We start from the raw sequence: 16,862 nt of genomic DNA, 5'->3' as shown, positions 1-16,862 counted from the left end.
AAGAAATGAACCACCCTGGGGGTAAAAAAATGCAGGAGATGCTTATATCTCCCCAGCTGCTGAATGAGGTAGAGACAGCAAAGGAGATGGAGAGGAGGATGAGGAAGTGAACCTGTAGTCTAACTCCGGCTCTTCATTAACACAGAATGATAAAGCACCTTTGGGAAGAGAGAAAGTGTTGAGGACACGCTTTTCTCTGTAATTACTTCCACATGGAGAATAGTGTACTGGGGCAAAAAGAGAGCTAAAAGAGCAATAAGAGGTTAAGAGCAGGGAAAAAACTCACTGCTGTGCCCTGGTTTAGGTGATAGTATCCTCTGCTTAAAGCCTCTCTTATGTTTTATGGTAACATCCTTGTATTGTTCCCATCAGGACAAGTGCCTGCACCACTCTCCTGGGATGTCTGTCATGAGAGGATTCCTAATTTAAAAAATCTGCTTGTCCTAACCCAGGATCATACATCATAAGTTAAATATAGGCACTGGTGGGTAATCCCATCGCATCCCTGTACAGGTTGTTGTGAAATCTACTGGACTCCTGACTCAGCACTGGCTTTCTTTATAGCATATGTTACCTGCTCTTCTAGGACTGGATGAGCCAAGAGAAATTTCAGGAAAAATCCACAATATGAATTTTGAGATGAGTGCTAGAAGCTCTGTGGGAAGCATAGAAATTCATTAAAGTCTCAAGGAGCTACCTCAGTTTTCAAGGGCTAAGAATTTTATACAGTGTATAAAAAGTTGCATCTGTAAAATATCAGCAAGCATCAGAAGGATTACCGGGAGTCACAAAGGATCAGACATCAGTATGGTTAATGAGATTAAATGAAGACTTATTTGGGTCTTCCAGACAGATTAAGCATTGCAACATATGACTGCCAGAAGTGGCACCTTTATAGCATTGGCATCTTCAGAACAGACTTAATTTTCCCCCTGGGAAGTTTCTTGGGCTTCTTAAATTTCAGCGTATGTCACTGAGGCTGATAGTCTGTTCTGAACAGCTCTTTGACTGTTTGCATATGCGCCGTCCTTCTTGTTGAACCTTGGTCTTGTATTCAGAGTATAATAACTGTCTTTGCTAACCAGGCATAAAAGTGCTTGCCACATGTTTGCAGCATGTGACTTTTAGTGCTCTAAGACCTTGAGTAATAAACACAGAATAGAATTGATACAGAATATGGTATGAAGACATGGCAAGTCCTAATAGACTTCACTTATTTATCCGTGCCTAACCTATAGTTAACAGTTGAATTGGGATTGTTTGCAAACTGGAGTTCAGTTCAGGATTAAATCTATGTGTTAGAAGAAATCTGATTCTGGTTTCTGCCCAGGCAGTTTCTGGTGCGTTCAAATACACTGGCTTGTGGATCTGATTGGCACATGGAAAATCTCTAAATGGATCAGTGCATTGTATGCATGTGGTCCTATTTCTACGATGAGATTAAGCAAGCTATTCTGGGAAAGGAGTTTTCCCTCTAGGGTCAGCAATTACAGTGAAGAAAAGTGACATATAAACAAACTGTGGTACCTGCATAAAATTACTTTTTTGAATAAGCAGAGAGGTACAAATAGCTGCCCAGTGTAGAAGGCAGGGAGTAGCACTCCGTGGGTGTGCAGTAAGTTGAGCCGCATCAGCCTCCCCTTTGCACAGAACTGCACTTGGGCTCGTGTTGTTAACTCTAACAGTAAAGCTCAGATTCTAAACACACAAAAATCAAGACATTGGTGTATGGATCCCCAAGGATGGGTCACGGTTATTTTGTGCTGCATAATGTGTTAGCTTGTACACCTTAATATGAACAGGCGCAGTTGTGTAATGATTGCTGCTGTCAACCAATGCATTTGTATCGCCTTCTTTTAACCTATTAGAAAGCTTAGCTGTACCATTCCATTAACATTGTTTGTCCCCCATCCAACCTTTTCATTAGAAGAATGAAGGACAAAACTATATGCCCTTAAAAAGGTGTTCTTGTGTGTTTGAAATGTGCTCAGTTGTGATCATTTATACAGCACTAGCACCCAGAGGCTCAGAATCTGGAGTCCGTTGGAGGAAGTGTTAAAAAAGCACGGCGCCTGGAGAGAGCCCAGTTTGGCATGTGGAGAGTAGAGGGAAGGTTGTACAGCCGAGGGGAGACTTTGGGGATTGACATGCCTTGTAGTTTCAGAAATAAAAGTAGAATTCTCTCGCTGCTGTTAGCCATTCACCCTGTGCATGAAATAGCATTTGAATCCTCATCTCCGTGGGAGTTTGGGAGAGAAGGACAGTCACTTCTCAGGCTGTGTGGAAAGACTGAAGTAATATGGGACACAGTGGGTGGCCCAGACAGGGACGTGGATGGAACTATCTGCAGTTTCAGCCATTCCTTACAGTTGCACAGGGAAACCCAGAAGGTGCAAGTCATCCATGCTGCACAATACAAACCGTTGCAATACCAGCAGTGAAGTACCTTGAAGTACCATGTCGTGCTGAGAATTCTTTTTCTCTAATCCATATTGCTTCTTCATAGAGGCTAGTCCAGGACAAGAGAGACACTTTAAAGAGGAGCCAGTTTTGAGTTATAGGAAAGCAATGACACGTTTGACTAAAAGCACCATTTGCTTCTGTAAAATGCAAGGCTGGAAAGACTGTTTTGAAAATCTGTGGTGTCTCTTGAGAAACAGGTCTGGAGTGTCCAGCTGATGGATATTGGGGTACCCTACAGCACCCTCTGTGAGCTTAGTGTCCATCTGCTTGAACACACGCTGGTACAGGCTAGTACACAGGCACAGCAAATGGGTAACGCACCTTTGCTAGGTGGATGTGTGTCCAGCTGCATCTTGTCATGGGGGGGCCCAGCTTCTCTGCATGGTGGGAAACCTGCTTTAGCTGGATTTAATGCATCGCAATTTGAGGAATAATAAACCTTCACAAGCAACAAAATAGTGTTTAATTCCTAATGGACAGGCCTAGTTGAGTCACTTTTGGCCAGGGGCAATTGAGGGCTTAATACTGTGTATGTAGCAATCTGGGCAATCTGAGAGAGAGGAGTTTAAGGGTAATTGCTCAATTTCTGTCCATGTCAACAGGGGAAATGGGCAGCATTGACTGAGCTCTGTATGGCAGCAAAACTGCATGAGATGGGAGATGTGAGACTATCAGTGGAATTTAAAAAGTGCTATCTGCAGAGCACTGCTTCCTTTTCTGTAGCAGCCAAAAGCTTCTCCCAAGTGCAGACTATTCTTTGTCATCAGGTGGGAGGGAAGGCAGAACAACCAAGTTCACGTTGAAGGGCTTTCCCCTCCCTTCGCTCCTTTCTCCAGCGGGGCAGTAGTGTCTCTGCTTCGACTTTGCTTGGGTATTTCATTTGGCTTTACTCTGTTGTGTGTCTCTTTCTGGCATGCAGCTACAAAGGGCTGTTACCTGTTGGGGTGAAAAACACTGGCATTTCCCCCACACGCCCCATCAGCAAACTGCTTTGTCCTTTTGGGTAAAGGTTTCTTTGTTGGTCCTTTCTTGTTCACCGGTTCTGCGCTGCTGAGTTGCACTCCCCCAGATGCCTGTCTCCTCGCTACCTTGGCCTTGGATTTTTCTCCTCAACACTCTACAGGGGCCAGTTAGCTAAGGTTGTCATCTCTCTCCCAGCTATCCTTCCCCCATAGACTATTGTCCCATCTTTGGAAGTTCCTTCCCCCCCTTCTCTCTGTTACCCTTGGGATGCATAGCTCCTAGAACAGGGCTTTTCTTGGGCGATTGGGATGTGATGTGCAATTCTCTGTCTGCAGGAACGACAGCTTGTTATTTTAAAGCAGATAGCATGTGTGAATGAGACAGCTGATTGAAATGAAAGCCTGACTATGCTACACAGACAACCCAAACCTGACCTGCAGGTGAGGAAAGCTGCCAGGAGACAGTCACTAGATCTGTGCCCTCAAGGCAAAACCCCTTCCTACCTGCTGGGAAGCCTCCTCAAGGAGGCAGAGCTCTCCTTGAGGATTAGACGATTAGATGTCTCTATACAATATCAAACCTCTAGAAGGACTTCTTACCCTTCTGGCGCGTGCCAGGAGCTCCTTTGCATTTGAACAGGATGGAAGTCCAGGCTCTGTGCACAACAGAGGAGGAAAGGAGCATATGCCATGGTCCCCACATCCTTCTGGGGAGTGATGTCTGTCTGTCAGGTGGGAGACAGCCCTCAATGGATTTCCAGCTCCTGGAATTCACAGCCATAAAATATCGAACACCTCTTGAGCTGCATGCAAATATGCACCAGTGATGAAATAGCTCCAAACAGAGCTGAGAATAGAGTGCAGTGTGGGTGAGTTATCATTGGCTCTATCACTCCTGATAAAGTTTGCCAGTTGCTTCCCCGATGAGCTGCTGTTTTTACTGAACACACCAGGTGCTGGTGGATTCCCCGGGCCATGAGCTGCAAGGACAGATGCAGTGGCTGAACATGAGAGCAAGAGAGGGGGGAATGTGCCGGAACAGTCAGGGAGATGGCTAGTGGGTACTTCATAGGCTCAGGAGGCTGTGGTGGAGCAGTTTGGAGAGAGCTGAATGGACGAAAAGTTCTGAACATCAGTGAAATAGAGATGGAGTGAAAAACACGGTGTTTTGCAAGTGGTGTGAACGGGCTGGAGAGAGAGACCTGTGGGCATAGGGTGACAGTCACTGCTGAGTTTCTGAAATTCTGCACTGTGACTTTGTGGCTCTCAGCACACCATAGTCCTCCCCTTGGCTGCTCCCCTAACGCACTACCCTGAGTTTCTGCATCAGGTCAGCAAAGGGCAGACTCAGCCCAACCTGATGGTTTCCACTGAGCTGTTGGTCCAGGCCGGTTTGAACTCCTCCAGTGATCGAGAGGCTCTGGTGTGCAAGGAAAGCTCTCTCCTGACAGCCACAGTGGGCAGGGGGGAGGAGAGAATATGTCCCAAGGGATATGTCTGAAGTCCTATTTGAAACAGCAGGCCACTGGCCAAGGGGCGGTGGGCAGCTTAATTGCAAGGGAGCACACAGAGCTTGTTGGGGGCTGAAAATGATGGTCTGGGTAAGCATCTTTTATCACTAAATTCTGCGATATGGTAGATACACAGTCATATCGGGTCTGTGATTGCTGAGTCCATAAGTGTAGTTGACGGACTAGGTTTACCTAAAATACCCTTTAAGAAAAAGCTCTTGAAAGATGATTACAGAATTGAGACACCATCATTTAAAACTGCCTGAGGCAAACTCCTTTGAAAATTGCAGCAGTGGAGGGACAGAGAGAGAACTGCATAGCCCTTGATTGTAGTGTCGTTCCCTCAGGACCCGTCCCCCCTCCCCCTCGGTTTCTCATCTGATATGAGAGAGAGCAGCAGTAAGATTCCTCATCTGTCTTATGAAAATCCGATTCTGAGTGGCTCTGATCAAACCCGGCTGGCTGTCAGCAGCGGTGGCCTTGTGTGGAGGGAGGGAGGCTTCTGAGGAGTTGCTGGATGTGGAAGTGTCATGGGTGCTGCCGATCAAAGAGGCATTTTTTAATAAATATATATAAGAAAAAATAAAAAACCTAAGGATTTAGCATAAAAGAAATGTAGTTTGTCTTGTTTTTCCAGCGTTACATGAAGAGGATGAAATAGAATCAGACACGCCTGCTCCTGAACATACTTCCACAGGAGCATCCTGAGAAGCTGCTTTCCCTGCTACAGTAATGCTCTAATGCAAAGTCACTCATCTCCAGCATTGTCAATGAAGGTTTTGTGTTTCTGAGTTCACCAGACCCTCCCTGGGCACCTCATGCCTTCTCATCTGCTGCCCCACCACCTTCTGAGTATGTTTCAGCAGGGGAATACTGCAAAGGAATGGGGAACAGCCTTTGAAAAGAGGAAAAAAGATGTTACTGAAAAGGAGGGCAGGCATAGTGCTCTGTCAGGGGGCTGTTGGTAAGGCTAGGAGATGTGTTACCGCTCTAAATGCTGATAACCTCAGGAGTATGGTGGACTCCAGGTCCTGAGCCTGGCCTCCAGTCTCTCCTGTCTTCTGCTGCTGGTGAACAAGCATTAAGAGATTTCTCATCTTTAAAGCCATCGGTATCTGCTCTTCTTGCACAATACAAGACAGGGATTACTACCTGTTGAAGCCCTGGGCTGAGCCCAGCGACTCATCATAGAATCATAGAATTGTTGAGGTTGGAAGGGACCTTTAAGATCATCAAGTCAAACCTTTAGCCTACCCTGACAAGAGCCACTTCTAAACCATGTCCCTCAGTGCCCCATCTACCCTTTTTTTAAACACCTCCAGAGATGGTGAATCCACCACCTCCCTGGGCAGCCTATTCCAATGTTTAATAACCCTTTCAGTGAAAAAATGTCTCCTAATATCTAATCTAAACCTCCCCTGATGTAACTTGAACCCGTTTCCTCTCGTCCTATCACTTGTCACCAGGGAGAAGAGGTCAGCCCCCATCTCTCTACAACCTCCTTTCAGGTAGTTGTAGAGGGTGATAAGGTCTCCCCTCAGCCTCCTCTTTTCCAGGCTAAACAACCCCAGCTCCCTCAGTCGTTCTTCATAAGGTTTGTCCTCCAGGCCCCTCACCAGCTTTGTAGCCCTCCTCTGGACACGCTCCAACAGCTCAATGTCCCTCTTGTAGCGAGGGGCCCAAAACTGGCCCCTCATCTGACAGGGCTGTTCTGTGCCCTGTCTCTCTTCATGCTTCCCAGGGGTTGAAACTAGGCAGAGTCAGTAGGAGCCTTGGGAAGGAGCAAATACGCCTGATGCTTGTCCCCAGCAAGCTCTCAGGTGAGGAAGAAGCCATGCCATGCCAAGAGGTCTGTGAAAGCACAGCACTATTGAAGCAAGTAGAGTGTCTCATGGACCACCCAACCTCCCAGCCAGTCATCCCTCTAGCTGACAGTATCATCAGAGCTTGGTGGCTGGAGAAAAAATTATTTTGTCTGATGCAAGGTAAAGGCATAATCTTTTAAGGCAAGGCTGGAGAGTCAGTACTGAATCTGCTGCGTGACCTCCCCTAGATCCTATGAATCCTCTGGCACACACTCACTGGGTGCCTTTTCCCATCAGCCTAGACAGGTTGTGCTGTTACCATTCTCTTCTCAAAAGGGTGCTTTGGGACATGGGACACTCAGGTTATCTTCTGCTTGTCTCAGCTTTTAAGGCAGTGCCCTACTAGCTGTGGTACTGCCTGCTTTTCATGCTACTGTTTTCATCTCCCTGCTGGCTGATCAGGCAGGTACGCTGCTCCATATTGGCCTACTAGTAGGGCAATTTCAGTCAGGGAGAGGCATCCCTATAAAATTAATGTCCAAACATCCAAAGAAGTGTTTTTTATCCTCTACATTTGCCTGCTGCTCTCCTGAGAAAGCTTCCAAGAGGCTTGAAGCTTGTTTGTGTGTTCAGCAGAAGCTGTCTGTGTCCCTTGTTCCTTATGGTTTTTTGAAGATTTTTTTTTTTGCCTGTTGCTTTCCACTTTTTTCTTTTCTTTTTTTTTTAATTCTCCATTTTTCCACTTAGAGAGAAAAATTATTTATTGCATTGAGATGCGCTAATTAAAGCCATTTTCTGGTATTTGGTTACTGAAGTGTTTGATGTCTCTCTGACAAGACCATGAAATGCACGGAGTGTCCACAGGGACAGAATTTGCTGAACACGGTGCTTTGTAAATGAGGGGACACAGTGTCGCAGCAGCTCATGAATATGAAACGCCCATGATGCTACCTCAGTGGACTTGGGAACACAGATGAATCCTGTCATGTGCTAAATGAGACCAATTTCTTTCACTTAACTTCATCTTCAATCAGACCTTCTTCCATTTGCCTGTTTAAAATTCCCCAAACGTGATGCAGAAGGTAACAGCATTCAGTAAAACAAAGTTTTGCAGCAGCAGAGATATTGTAATTATTTCAGTTTTACATTTTATAAGCAAGCAACTTAAACTAAAGTTAGTTTCATTCTTATGCCTGCTGCGTGGCAGGGGACTGCCAGCTCCAGAAGCCACTACCCTCTTTGTGTTCTCTGGCTATGGTGGCGTGTGGACAGGGAGGGCAGCGCCGTCCCCACTGCAGGGGTGTTCTGAACTGGCCTTTGAAACACTCACCCAGTTGGGGGAAGCGAATCAGACTGGGTGAGATGGAGGAATTTTTTGTGGTGTCAGGATGTTGGCTTGGGAGGCTCTTAAGCAGCTCAGGGAAAAAGTGGCAACCACACTGCTGGCTAACTGCAGGCCTGACCTGGGACATGGTTTCTAGATCGAGCTCTGCCACTGATTTATTGCCTGACCTTGAACAGGTTCTGTCTGTTCCCACTTACGTGCTGTCTTGTATCTAACAGAGAACTTAGTTCTTTGGGGCTGGGAGCAGATCTTACTGTGAGCTTGCAGGATTTTAAGGGACCCAGCCTGCAGGTGTTGCTACTAAACCAAAAATCAGCTCTACCTGGGAGGGGAAGTGCAACTCACCAACTTGCAAGAGCAACTGGGTATTAAGGTGGTGCTGGTTCTTCCACTGCCTGCTTGTCGCTTTCTGTGGTTGTCTTCCTCAGCTGTCAGGAAGTTATTTGCTATGAGATAAGGAAGGGGATGGTTACTGCATGTACTCTGATATGAACACATAAAGCTCTCTTTTGTTTATGACTTAAAAAGCCACTGTTCCTTGCTTATTGTTTGGCTATCTGCACGTAGCAGGTCACTCTCAGTCTTTCCCCTATGTCTTTTCCTCCTACCATTCACACGCTTCTGCTTTATGCGTTTTGTGTCTTGCCCTAACTTAGCTACAAAGCTCTTTTTTTGTAACACCTAGTTTAGTCTGGCTATTGTAATAAAGATACTATTCTTACTTATATGCTGGGATTTAAATGTTTTGAGGCAATCAGTTTGGTGCAGTACATTATAACTCCCCTGTTAACCAGCATTTGGTTCTGGTGTCTCTCCTACTCCACCATGACTTCTGCATGGATACACACGCATTTGGTTTCGTTCTTTGTTCACCATCATCTGGGAGATGGAGGCGAATTTGCAATGGTCATCTGGCATTTAAGTGCTCACTCAGTTTTTCAGTCTCTAGCACAAGCAGTTTCTAAAGCCAATATCTTTTTTCTTTATGGGCTGAGAAATCCGTGGGGAAAGGCTTTGTGTTACTCTGTTTCCAGTCATTTTGGGCCACAAAGAGAAGCCTCATCCATTCGTCTTTAATGTCACTGCATGCACTGAGTTTTTATGTTCCCCCTTCCATCTTCTGTTGCATGCACTCATTTCTTCAGCTTGTAAAACACTACCTGACACGTGTCTACCTAGTCTCCCCTCCCTTCAGGTACAATAAAAGCAGGATGCTTGCTCTCAGGGGGAGAGTGAGTGTTGTTTTCAGGAGCAGTCACTGGGGGAATGTTACCTGCGGTATGAAATGGAGAATCAAAGGGGTTCTGTCTGGGGGAGACTGGTTGGAGGAGGTGGCATAGATAACAGTACCTTGCAGCATGTTGTTCAGAGGCCAGCTGGGAGACCAAGGGTGGTAAGATGGTTTGTAGTTGATTTGTTCCCTTTTTTAATATTAGTATTTTTTTACCAGTAACTCAACTTTTCTTTTAGTGTTTCTTACTATTAGTAGCATATCAGTTTGTTCTGATTTCTAAGTCTGCAAGCAAGTGGGGGAAGAACAGCTGAAGGTATAAGATTTTCCTGTTGTTTCCGAAATTTGCCTACAGTTTTGATTAAAAACGGTTGTTGTTAAAGACTATGGAAGCTGCTCTCTCCTCCAAAATGCAGCTGAGTAACACAACCTCCCTCCCCGCCCGACCCCAAACCTAGAGCTAAACTGCAGAGAATCACTTTTTGTTTCCAGGTTTTGAAGCTACCCCTTCTTCTCAGCTGCAAAACATTTCCTTTTCGTAATGCACAGGCCATTTTTCACTTCGTTGCAGTGGCCTGGTGTCTGTGAAGGTGTTTGGTTCTGCACACAGGTAGCTCCTTAGCATGTATGTACGTTGTGCAGTCATTTCTAAGGTTTACCTACACGGGCACTGAATTCAGGCATGAGAGCCTGGACAGTAAAGTATGTGTCAAGATCCTGTACCGAAACCATAGGTTTTATCAGTGTGATGGAAAATGATCTGAAACCCTCACACTGAACAGGAGGGGAAAAAGTGGGTCACAGAACAAAGTAACACAGAGTGGGGGTTTGTAATGTAAACTTGTTGTCGGAAAAAGCTGCAGGAGTGCTGCAGCGCGAGGCTGGGAGGACGTGGTCCTGTGGACATTTCTGCATGTCCTAATGTTATATGTAAGTAACTCAACTGCAGTTAATGGGGATATCAAAAGTAAAGCATATGCCTATGCTTTTGCAGCCCACGTGCTTCTTCCCCCTGCAGCTGACACAGTGCCATGCCTTGGCTGCGTTACCAGAGTTTACTGGAAAAAAAGATGTGGGTCCTAGCAAGAGCAACAAAAACAATTAGGGGGTTGGAGACTGAGTGAGGGGAAAGGTTGGCTCCTTGGTGATAAAGTGAGAACTGAGGCGCTTTGCAAACTGTACAGAGAAAGAAGGGAGAGGGATTGTGGAGAGGTGGCACCCTGGGAATTGGCAGAGGGAACAGGAAATTATGAGTAACAAGTGAAATAAAGACCCAAATATTTTAGGACTGATTTGCCACTGATAGCAGTTAGCCTGGGGAGCTGGTATTTTCTTATAATTTGCGACATTTTTGTTCAGTTTCCTGTCAGTCTGACAGTCCTAAAGGGCATTGCTTCTGCCTAGAAATGGACAAATCATCCGCACTTTGCAGTAAGAACAAGCATGCACTGGCCTTTGTTGGAGGGGCTGGCAGGAGCCCCCAGAGCGTTTCCAGCTCTTCTGTCTGAAATATTTTCAAAGTGTCTATAAAATATTGGAGCCTTGAGTTTCTTTTGGAAAGAATTTCTACGTGATTGCCTGGATTTTGCTAATGCAGAGTAGAGGTGGCGCTCTGCAAGGGGTTTGGGAATCTCTCCATGGAATTCAATGGCAATGAGATAAAATCAGTACTGGAGAATCCAGGAGTCTTTGGGAACCTGCAAAATGGATGGGACATCACTGATCCGGACCCTAAGTTTACAGTTTTTTCCAGTGCAAAAAGAGAGCGATAAAAGCAAAAGGGAACCAGGAAGAGGAGACCCCAGAAATGGCTGCCAAAATGAGCACTGAGGGAAGAAATTCAGTTTGCTGCAAACACCTTCCACATTTCTGCTGTCAAAAGAGGCTAAGAATCTGACCTTCTCCTGCTGCAGGGAATGCTGCTCTGTGGGTGAAGGCATCTCTGTTCCCAGGTAGTTCTTCATTCAGTTGTGTTTGCTGAGCAACATTCATAGTGTCCTGCTGAAAAGGATAAATTAGCTTAGGAGAGATGAGACTGTTTCTCATGCTTGTTTGCCTGGACTTAACAGGTCACCTCTGCACAGTGCTTCTTTCCTCCCCTTGGACCAGTCTTACCAGTCTGTTCCCTCTTTAGTCTTTGTTGCTTATATACAGGGACTTTCTTCCATGTTATCACTGAGCAGCTGCCTCCACAGGTCAGTCTGTCTGTCCATGAAGATACTCTTGTCCCGTAATTACATTTTGCTATAAGTTTTACCAAGAGTTAGGAGCGCCTGCAGGGAAGAGCCAGCAGGATAGCAGCTTCTACTGTGCATTGTCCTTACAAGCAGAAAGCAGGGGGAGATCTGCCCCAAATGCCCAGCAAGGCACTGGTGGGGCATTTCTTGCAAGTGCCTCCTCTGTCTAAGGGACAGCCTGGGGGTCTGTTTGCTGCAGTTTCCCTTTAAATGTCTTTGGGAAATTTGCTGTAGTGTAGAGCCGCTCTGCAGGCATCTGCTCTTTGGGCGGCAGGGGAACTGGAAGGCACAGCTCTGCTGGGGCCGGCCAAGCTGTCACTGCCTTTTGCTGTGGCCAGGCTCTCACGGCAGCCCCTGTCCTGCTCAGCCTTCCGCCAGGCAGCCAATTAGCGAGAAATCCCACTGTGTGGCCGGCTCCAAACAGCCACCGCGCCAAGGCCTGGGCTGACCCATGTCCTGCCGCAGCTGGGCGAGGGCTGCCTCCCGGCCGGCCAGCCGGAGGGATGCGCAGGGGATGTTCAGCAGGAGAGGGCGGCTGAGAGCCTGCGAAGCTCTGGCAGGCGGCCGGACAAGGGGCTTTTCAGGAAGACCCTGCCCGGAGCCCTGAGCGCCACAGGTGGGAACATCTCTCCAGCTTCTGAATATTCATTTCAGCCTGGGCTGCAAAACGGGGCAAAGCCAGGCCAGCTGGCTGCTGCCGTCCAGCAGTGGCATGCCCACGCTGCCGAAAGAGCTGGGAGCAGCCTGCTTGCTCCAGTGATTGCACGCTATCCAAGTGAAACCTCTTCCCAGAGCCGAAGCACCAGCTTCTCCACGGTCTGAGGGCTCAGTGTCTCTGGAGAGCCTTTGTGGACTTGAATCTTTAAAGGAGCTCTGTGCTGGTGTACTCTGTCCTTGATTTGCGCCTCCAGTTACCTTTTCCTTTCTCTGTCTTTGCTGTCTCAATCTCCATCTGTTTGCAGGACTTTGTCAAATCAAAAAGCAGCAAAGCCTTACTCCTTTAGCAAGTTTCAGAACATGTACCCAGTTCTTCCTCCCCTCCTTCATTCTTTTGTCTCTAGCATCCTTTTTAGATGGAGTAGCCATAGCCCTTGTGCTGGGGATACCCAGTGATCCACACATCAGCCAATTCCAGGGTCACACTGGAAATCACAAAAAGGTTTATGACATTAGAGCTAGGTGAATCTTCCCCGGTCTTTGTATCTGCTAGACCACCAGCACTTCCTTCCTCAGCTATCAGGAAGGTCACAGGCCTCTGCTCAGTCTGAGACCCAGCCAGCAGCTCCTTCAGCATGCAGTTTTACTTGGCTTCTCTCAGTTTCTGCCACACGTTTCATTTCTAACAGAGTCTAGGTGACTGGTGGCTGAGCTAAGCAAATAATAACAACACATCTCATAAGAAGAAAATTCTTGCCAGTCTTAGGATGATGGCAAGCAGGTGGCGGGGTTTAGTGCAGCCGGCTTCTTTCAGTTTCAAGGTTGTGTTCAAATGGACAGTCCATGGCTATGGAGTCCTACCCAGCGCAAATCTACTCCTCTTGCAGTACTTCTTGTGGCCCCAAGCTTCAAAGCTCTATTGCCTTGTTTTAATATTAAACATTGTATTTTTAATCATTGCCAAATAACTCTCTTGTGTTCTCTAATAAGAAACAGGTTGTTTCATATCTGTGAAGCAAGGGACCCTTTCTCTCTAGTGAGAGGAGAGCATAACACTCCCCACTTACTGCTCCAGCTTTCTCTTGTTGCAGACATTCCCGTGATCCCTGACTTGGAGGAAGTCCAGGAGGAAGACCTGGCCATGCAAGTGGCAGCTCCTCCCAGGTAAGAGCACTGCCAGGTGTTCTTGAGGCTCTCATCAGCAGTGCGAAATGGCTGGTGAAATTAAACTCCATCTTATCTCACGCTCTCTGGATGCCAGTGGCGGTGCCATTCAGCAGGATCCGATGCTGTGTATTGTGTCAGTGGGGCTCCAAGCTGAACAGTGCAAACTTCTTGTTTCCTATTACACAGAGAAAGCAATTACTGTATATTTTCTCTCTATATACAAAAACTACATTACAGTAACATGTTTGATGTTGCAAAATCAAACTCTGAAAAGTTAGTCAGTGCTTGATTTAAGGTTACCTGTATAACCTCAAATGCCCGCAGTACACATGTATTATCACACATGCTTTGATTACACACGGTGGTAGGCTGCTTTGCCCTCCCCAGGACCCTTCTTACTCAAGTGCCTAGTTCATTTGCAGAGTACAATCCTGTTGTTTGAAGGTGTTATCAGAATAGTCTTGGGGTTAGCTCAAGGGAAACCAGCAAGTTTTAAAAAATGAAAGATTTGGGGATTTTATCTTAAATGTATCAGTAAAGTCTTCTCTTCCCTGTGGGGCCTATTGCCAACATCACAGACTGGGATTTCTAGGGACCCTCATTTGGAGGGGTGGGATATCTTACTCCTCTCACAAGTGTGGAGTAGGTATTGTAATTAAATAGCTATTAACAAAAATAAATGACACGTTATAGTAGAAAATTTTAAATTACTTAGTCTCTCACCAGAGTTCGTGGGGTTTTTTTCTCTCTTTTTTTATAATCCCATCTATTACTCCTGTATCCATAGTCTCTCTGCAATAGAAAAGACAAACACAAACAGAAATTAAATTAATATAGGTATTTTCTATACTACCTGTGAAAGGAAGCATGGCACAACGGTGCATTATGCCCCTAGCCCCTGTTTCTCTTTGGAGGCTACATTTTAAAAAATTGTGTTTGATAGCTGTGACTCAGCTCCGACATGGCAGTGACAAGGTCCCTACTATTCTGTAGCTTGTGTGGTAGGGCTCTCAGAGCCTGCTGGGGCTGTTCCAATGTTCACTATGTTCCTGTTTTCTTTCTGGCTCTTGCAGCTAGTCTGTGGATCTTCTCTCTGGCGTGCTGCCTTCTCTGACAGCCTCTGACAGTGGCTGCTCCACTTCCCATTTTTATGCATGTGCACAACCTGGCATGCAAATTTGTCATTGACTGCTCATTTTCTGAATGAGATTTGCTGAATGGGGGTTGTGGACGCTTGAGATGGGTGTCACCAGATTCCTGTTCATGCCACCCTTCTCCTCAGATGTGCTTCCACGCTTACCCAGGCTTGTTCTTTGACCCTTTCTGGTTGCAGTGTGCAGGTGAACCGAGTGCTGACGTACCATGACCTGGACAAAGATCTGATGAAGTATGCTGCCTTTCAGACTCTGGTGAGTGGATGTTGCTATGGTGTGACCGATGTGACTCCCTCTCCTTCGGGCTCCCATCGTCCTCCACAGTGATACCCAGCTGCATAAAATACACAGCCCTATCATCCAAACAACTTCCAGTCTGCTTTCAAGTCTGTTCATCTCTGCAGTGTGGCTTTCATGCTTGTTTGTGCCTGTAAATAGTGTGGGTATGGTATCTGCTGCTCAGCTGAGGCTCCTGCTGTTGTCCTGGGCAAAGTATATGTCCCTTATGAGGCAAATGTGCCTATCTCTAGCAAAACCTACCTGGTGAAATGATGATGTCCCCTTTCTCACTGTCTGTAAGACTGTGACTATGTGTGTTCATAGGATGGAGAGGTTGACCTGAAGCTTCTCACCAAAGTTTTGGCTCCAGAGCATGAACTACGAGAGGTGAGTCTTTCTTTTGTGGGAACACCAACAAGGCAAAAGCTTCTTATGTGTCTCAGACTATACTTGGAAAGCAAGGTTTTGTCGGTGGGATGGAGGAGAGAGATGAGGAGGAGCCTGTGAAGAGGTGCTTGTCCTAGAGGATGGAGGTCTGATTTCCCCAGCAGATTATTTTAAAGATATATAGGACTTTCTCTATCACTATGATTGGCCTCTTCAGTATGAAAGAGCTAATAAGGAAAATGTGAGGGGCCTGGCGCTGTCACAGATCCCTGCAGAAACAGTGCTCTGTGTATTGTCTTTTGGTAGCCACTGTGAGTTCCATGTTGTTCTGCAGGGCAGTACAGAGGGACAAAGGCAGAAACATTTGGACTTTGGGCAGAGAAATGTGTTAAAGTGGGACGGAACAACCTTAATACAACTGCGGGGGCCAGGAGCTCAGGGCTTGCGACGAAGGATTTCTGCAGCTCATAATTGCAGATGCTTCAGCAGAAATACAGAAGGGTTGAAGATTTTTATGGCTCCTCTTTGCATACTGCCTGGGAGTATCTAAGATTAACAAGTGTCAAAAAAATTTGTCTTTTACGGAATTTTGCAACATGAATAATTCTGTCAAATTCCTTAAATTGTAGCAGGGATTTACATTTCATTCTGGCTAGAATTCCTGTTCTAGCCAACTGAATTTGGGACTTCCCTGGCAGAGGCAGTTGCCATTTGGTTTCCCTCTTTGCTGTTCATCTTGAATATTTGGCATCATTCAGAGACCTTTGGGTGTCACCAGTAACATTTCAGCATGTTTGTCTTTTTCCTCTCGGTAGGATGATGTCAGCTGGAATTGGGACCATGTCTTCACAGAGGTGTCCTCAGAACTAGTGACTGAGTGGGACCTGGGACAGTCTGAGAGAGAGGATCACCTCAGTCTGCCCTAGAGCACTGGCACACCAGACATCTCATACATGCATTCCCTGTAAATAGGTTCACACTTCAATTTTTTTTATTCACTTGTTTGTATTTGAGAATTTATTTCAGACATGAAAATAAATAGGAACTTTCTTTGTAAGAAAACTGACTTGGGAGAAGTTTTGGTTATTTTTTAATATAAAAACTTTGTTCCTAAAAGAGATTAAGAATTCTAAACACAATAAAATATTTACTTATGAACAGTCACTTCAACCTCACTAGCACCTTTACAGATAACTGCAACAGTCGATCTTTCCTCTATGGAAATGCAGCCTCTTCGGGGTGGACCATCTTACAATGGAGCGTGGTTTTCACTGGTGGCTATCAGCAAAACTTAGGCTGATAGGATCTGTTTGCCTAGGACATCAAGATTACCGTTTTCCTCACAACAGATGTCACAAGTTGTCAGGATAGCCTTTTTACATATCATCCCGCAGCCTCCAGCCATCCCCTGCTAGTTTAACCTCTCTCCTGGAATATTACCTCTGCATTGACTCAGAGGAAGCAGCTTCACCTATTAAACTGCCAACACCGCTTCTCACAGCACCTCTTTTTTCCCTCGAGGTGTCCCAGCTAAGTTCTGACCAGGCCTAACCCCGCTTAGCTTTTGCAGTCAGATGAGATCATGGTCTGAACGGAGATAGCTTCAGGCAATAGGTACTTTGCAAAGAAAATACTGTTTATTCCGTGCATGTGAAAGAATGGAG

At 46.1% G+C, this 16,862-nt stretch overlaps 1 protein-coding gene across 4 annotated transcripts in view; it reads left to right on the top strand.

Moving 5' to 3' along the window:
* Positions 1 to 16,264, top strand: part of IFT43 (intraflagellar transport 43) — a 46,574-nt gene extending 30,310 nt beyond the window's left edge. For all 4 annotated transcript variants that reach the window (XM_063333705.1, XM_063333706.1, XM_063333702.1 and 1 more), the window contains 4 exons: positions 13,303 to 13,375; positions 14,712 to 14,787; positions 15,136 to 15,198; positions 16,014 to 16,264. In XM_063333705.1, coding sequence (XP_063189775.1) covers positions 13,303 to 13,375; positions 14,712 to 14,787; positions 15,136 to 15,198; positions 16,014 to 16,124 — 323 coding nt within the window. In that variant the 3' untranslated portion in view covers positions 16,125 to 16,264. The remainder of the gene's footprint in view (positions 1 to 13,302; positions 13,376 to 14,711; positions 14,788 to 15,135; positions 15,199 to 16,013) is intronic.
* Positions 16,265 to 16,862: the final 598 nt, after the last annotated feature.

Source organism: Chroicocephalus ridibundus, chromosome 4, assembly GCF_963924245.1.
Source record: "Chroicocephalus ridibundus chromosome 4, bChrRid1.1, whole genome shotgun sequence".
NCBI lineage: Eukaryota > Metazoa > Chordata > Aves > Charadriiformes > Laridae > Chroicocephalus > Chroicocephalus ridibundus.
This window is presented reverse-complemented; position numbering and strand designations above follow the sequence as displayed.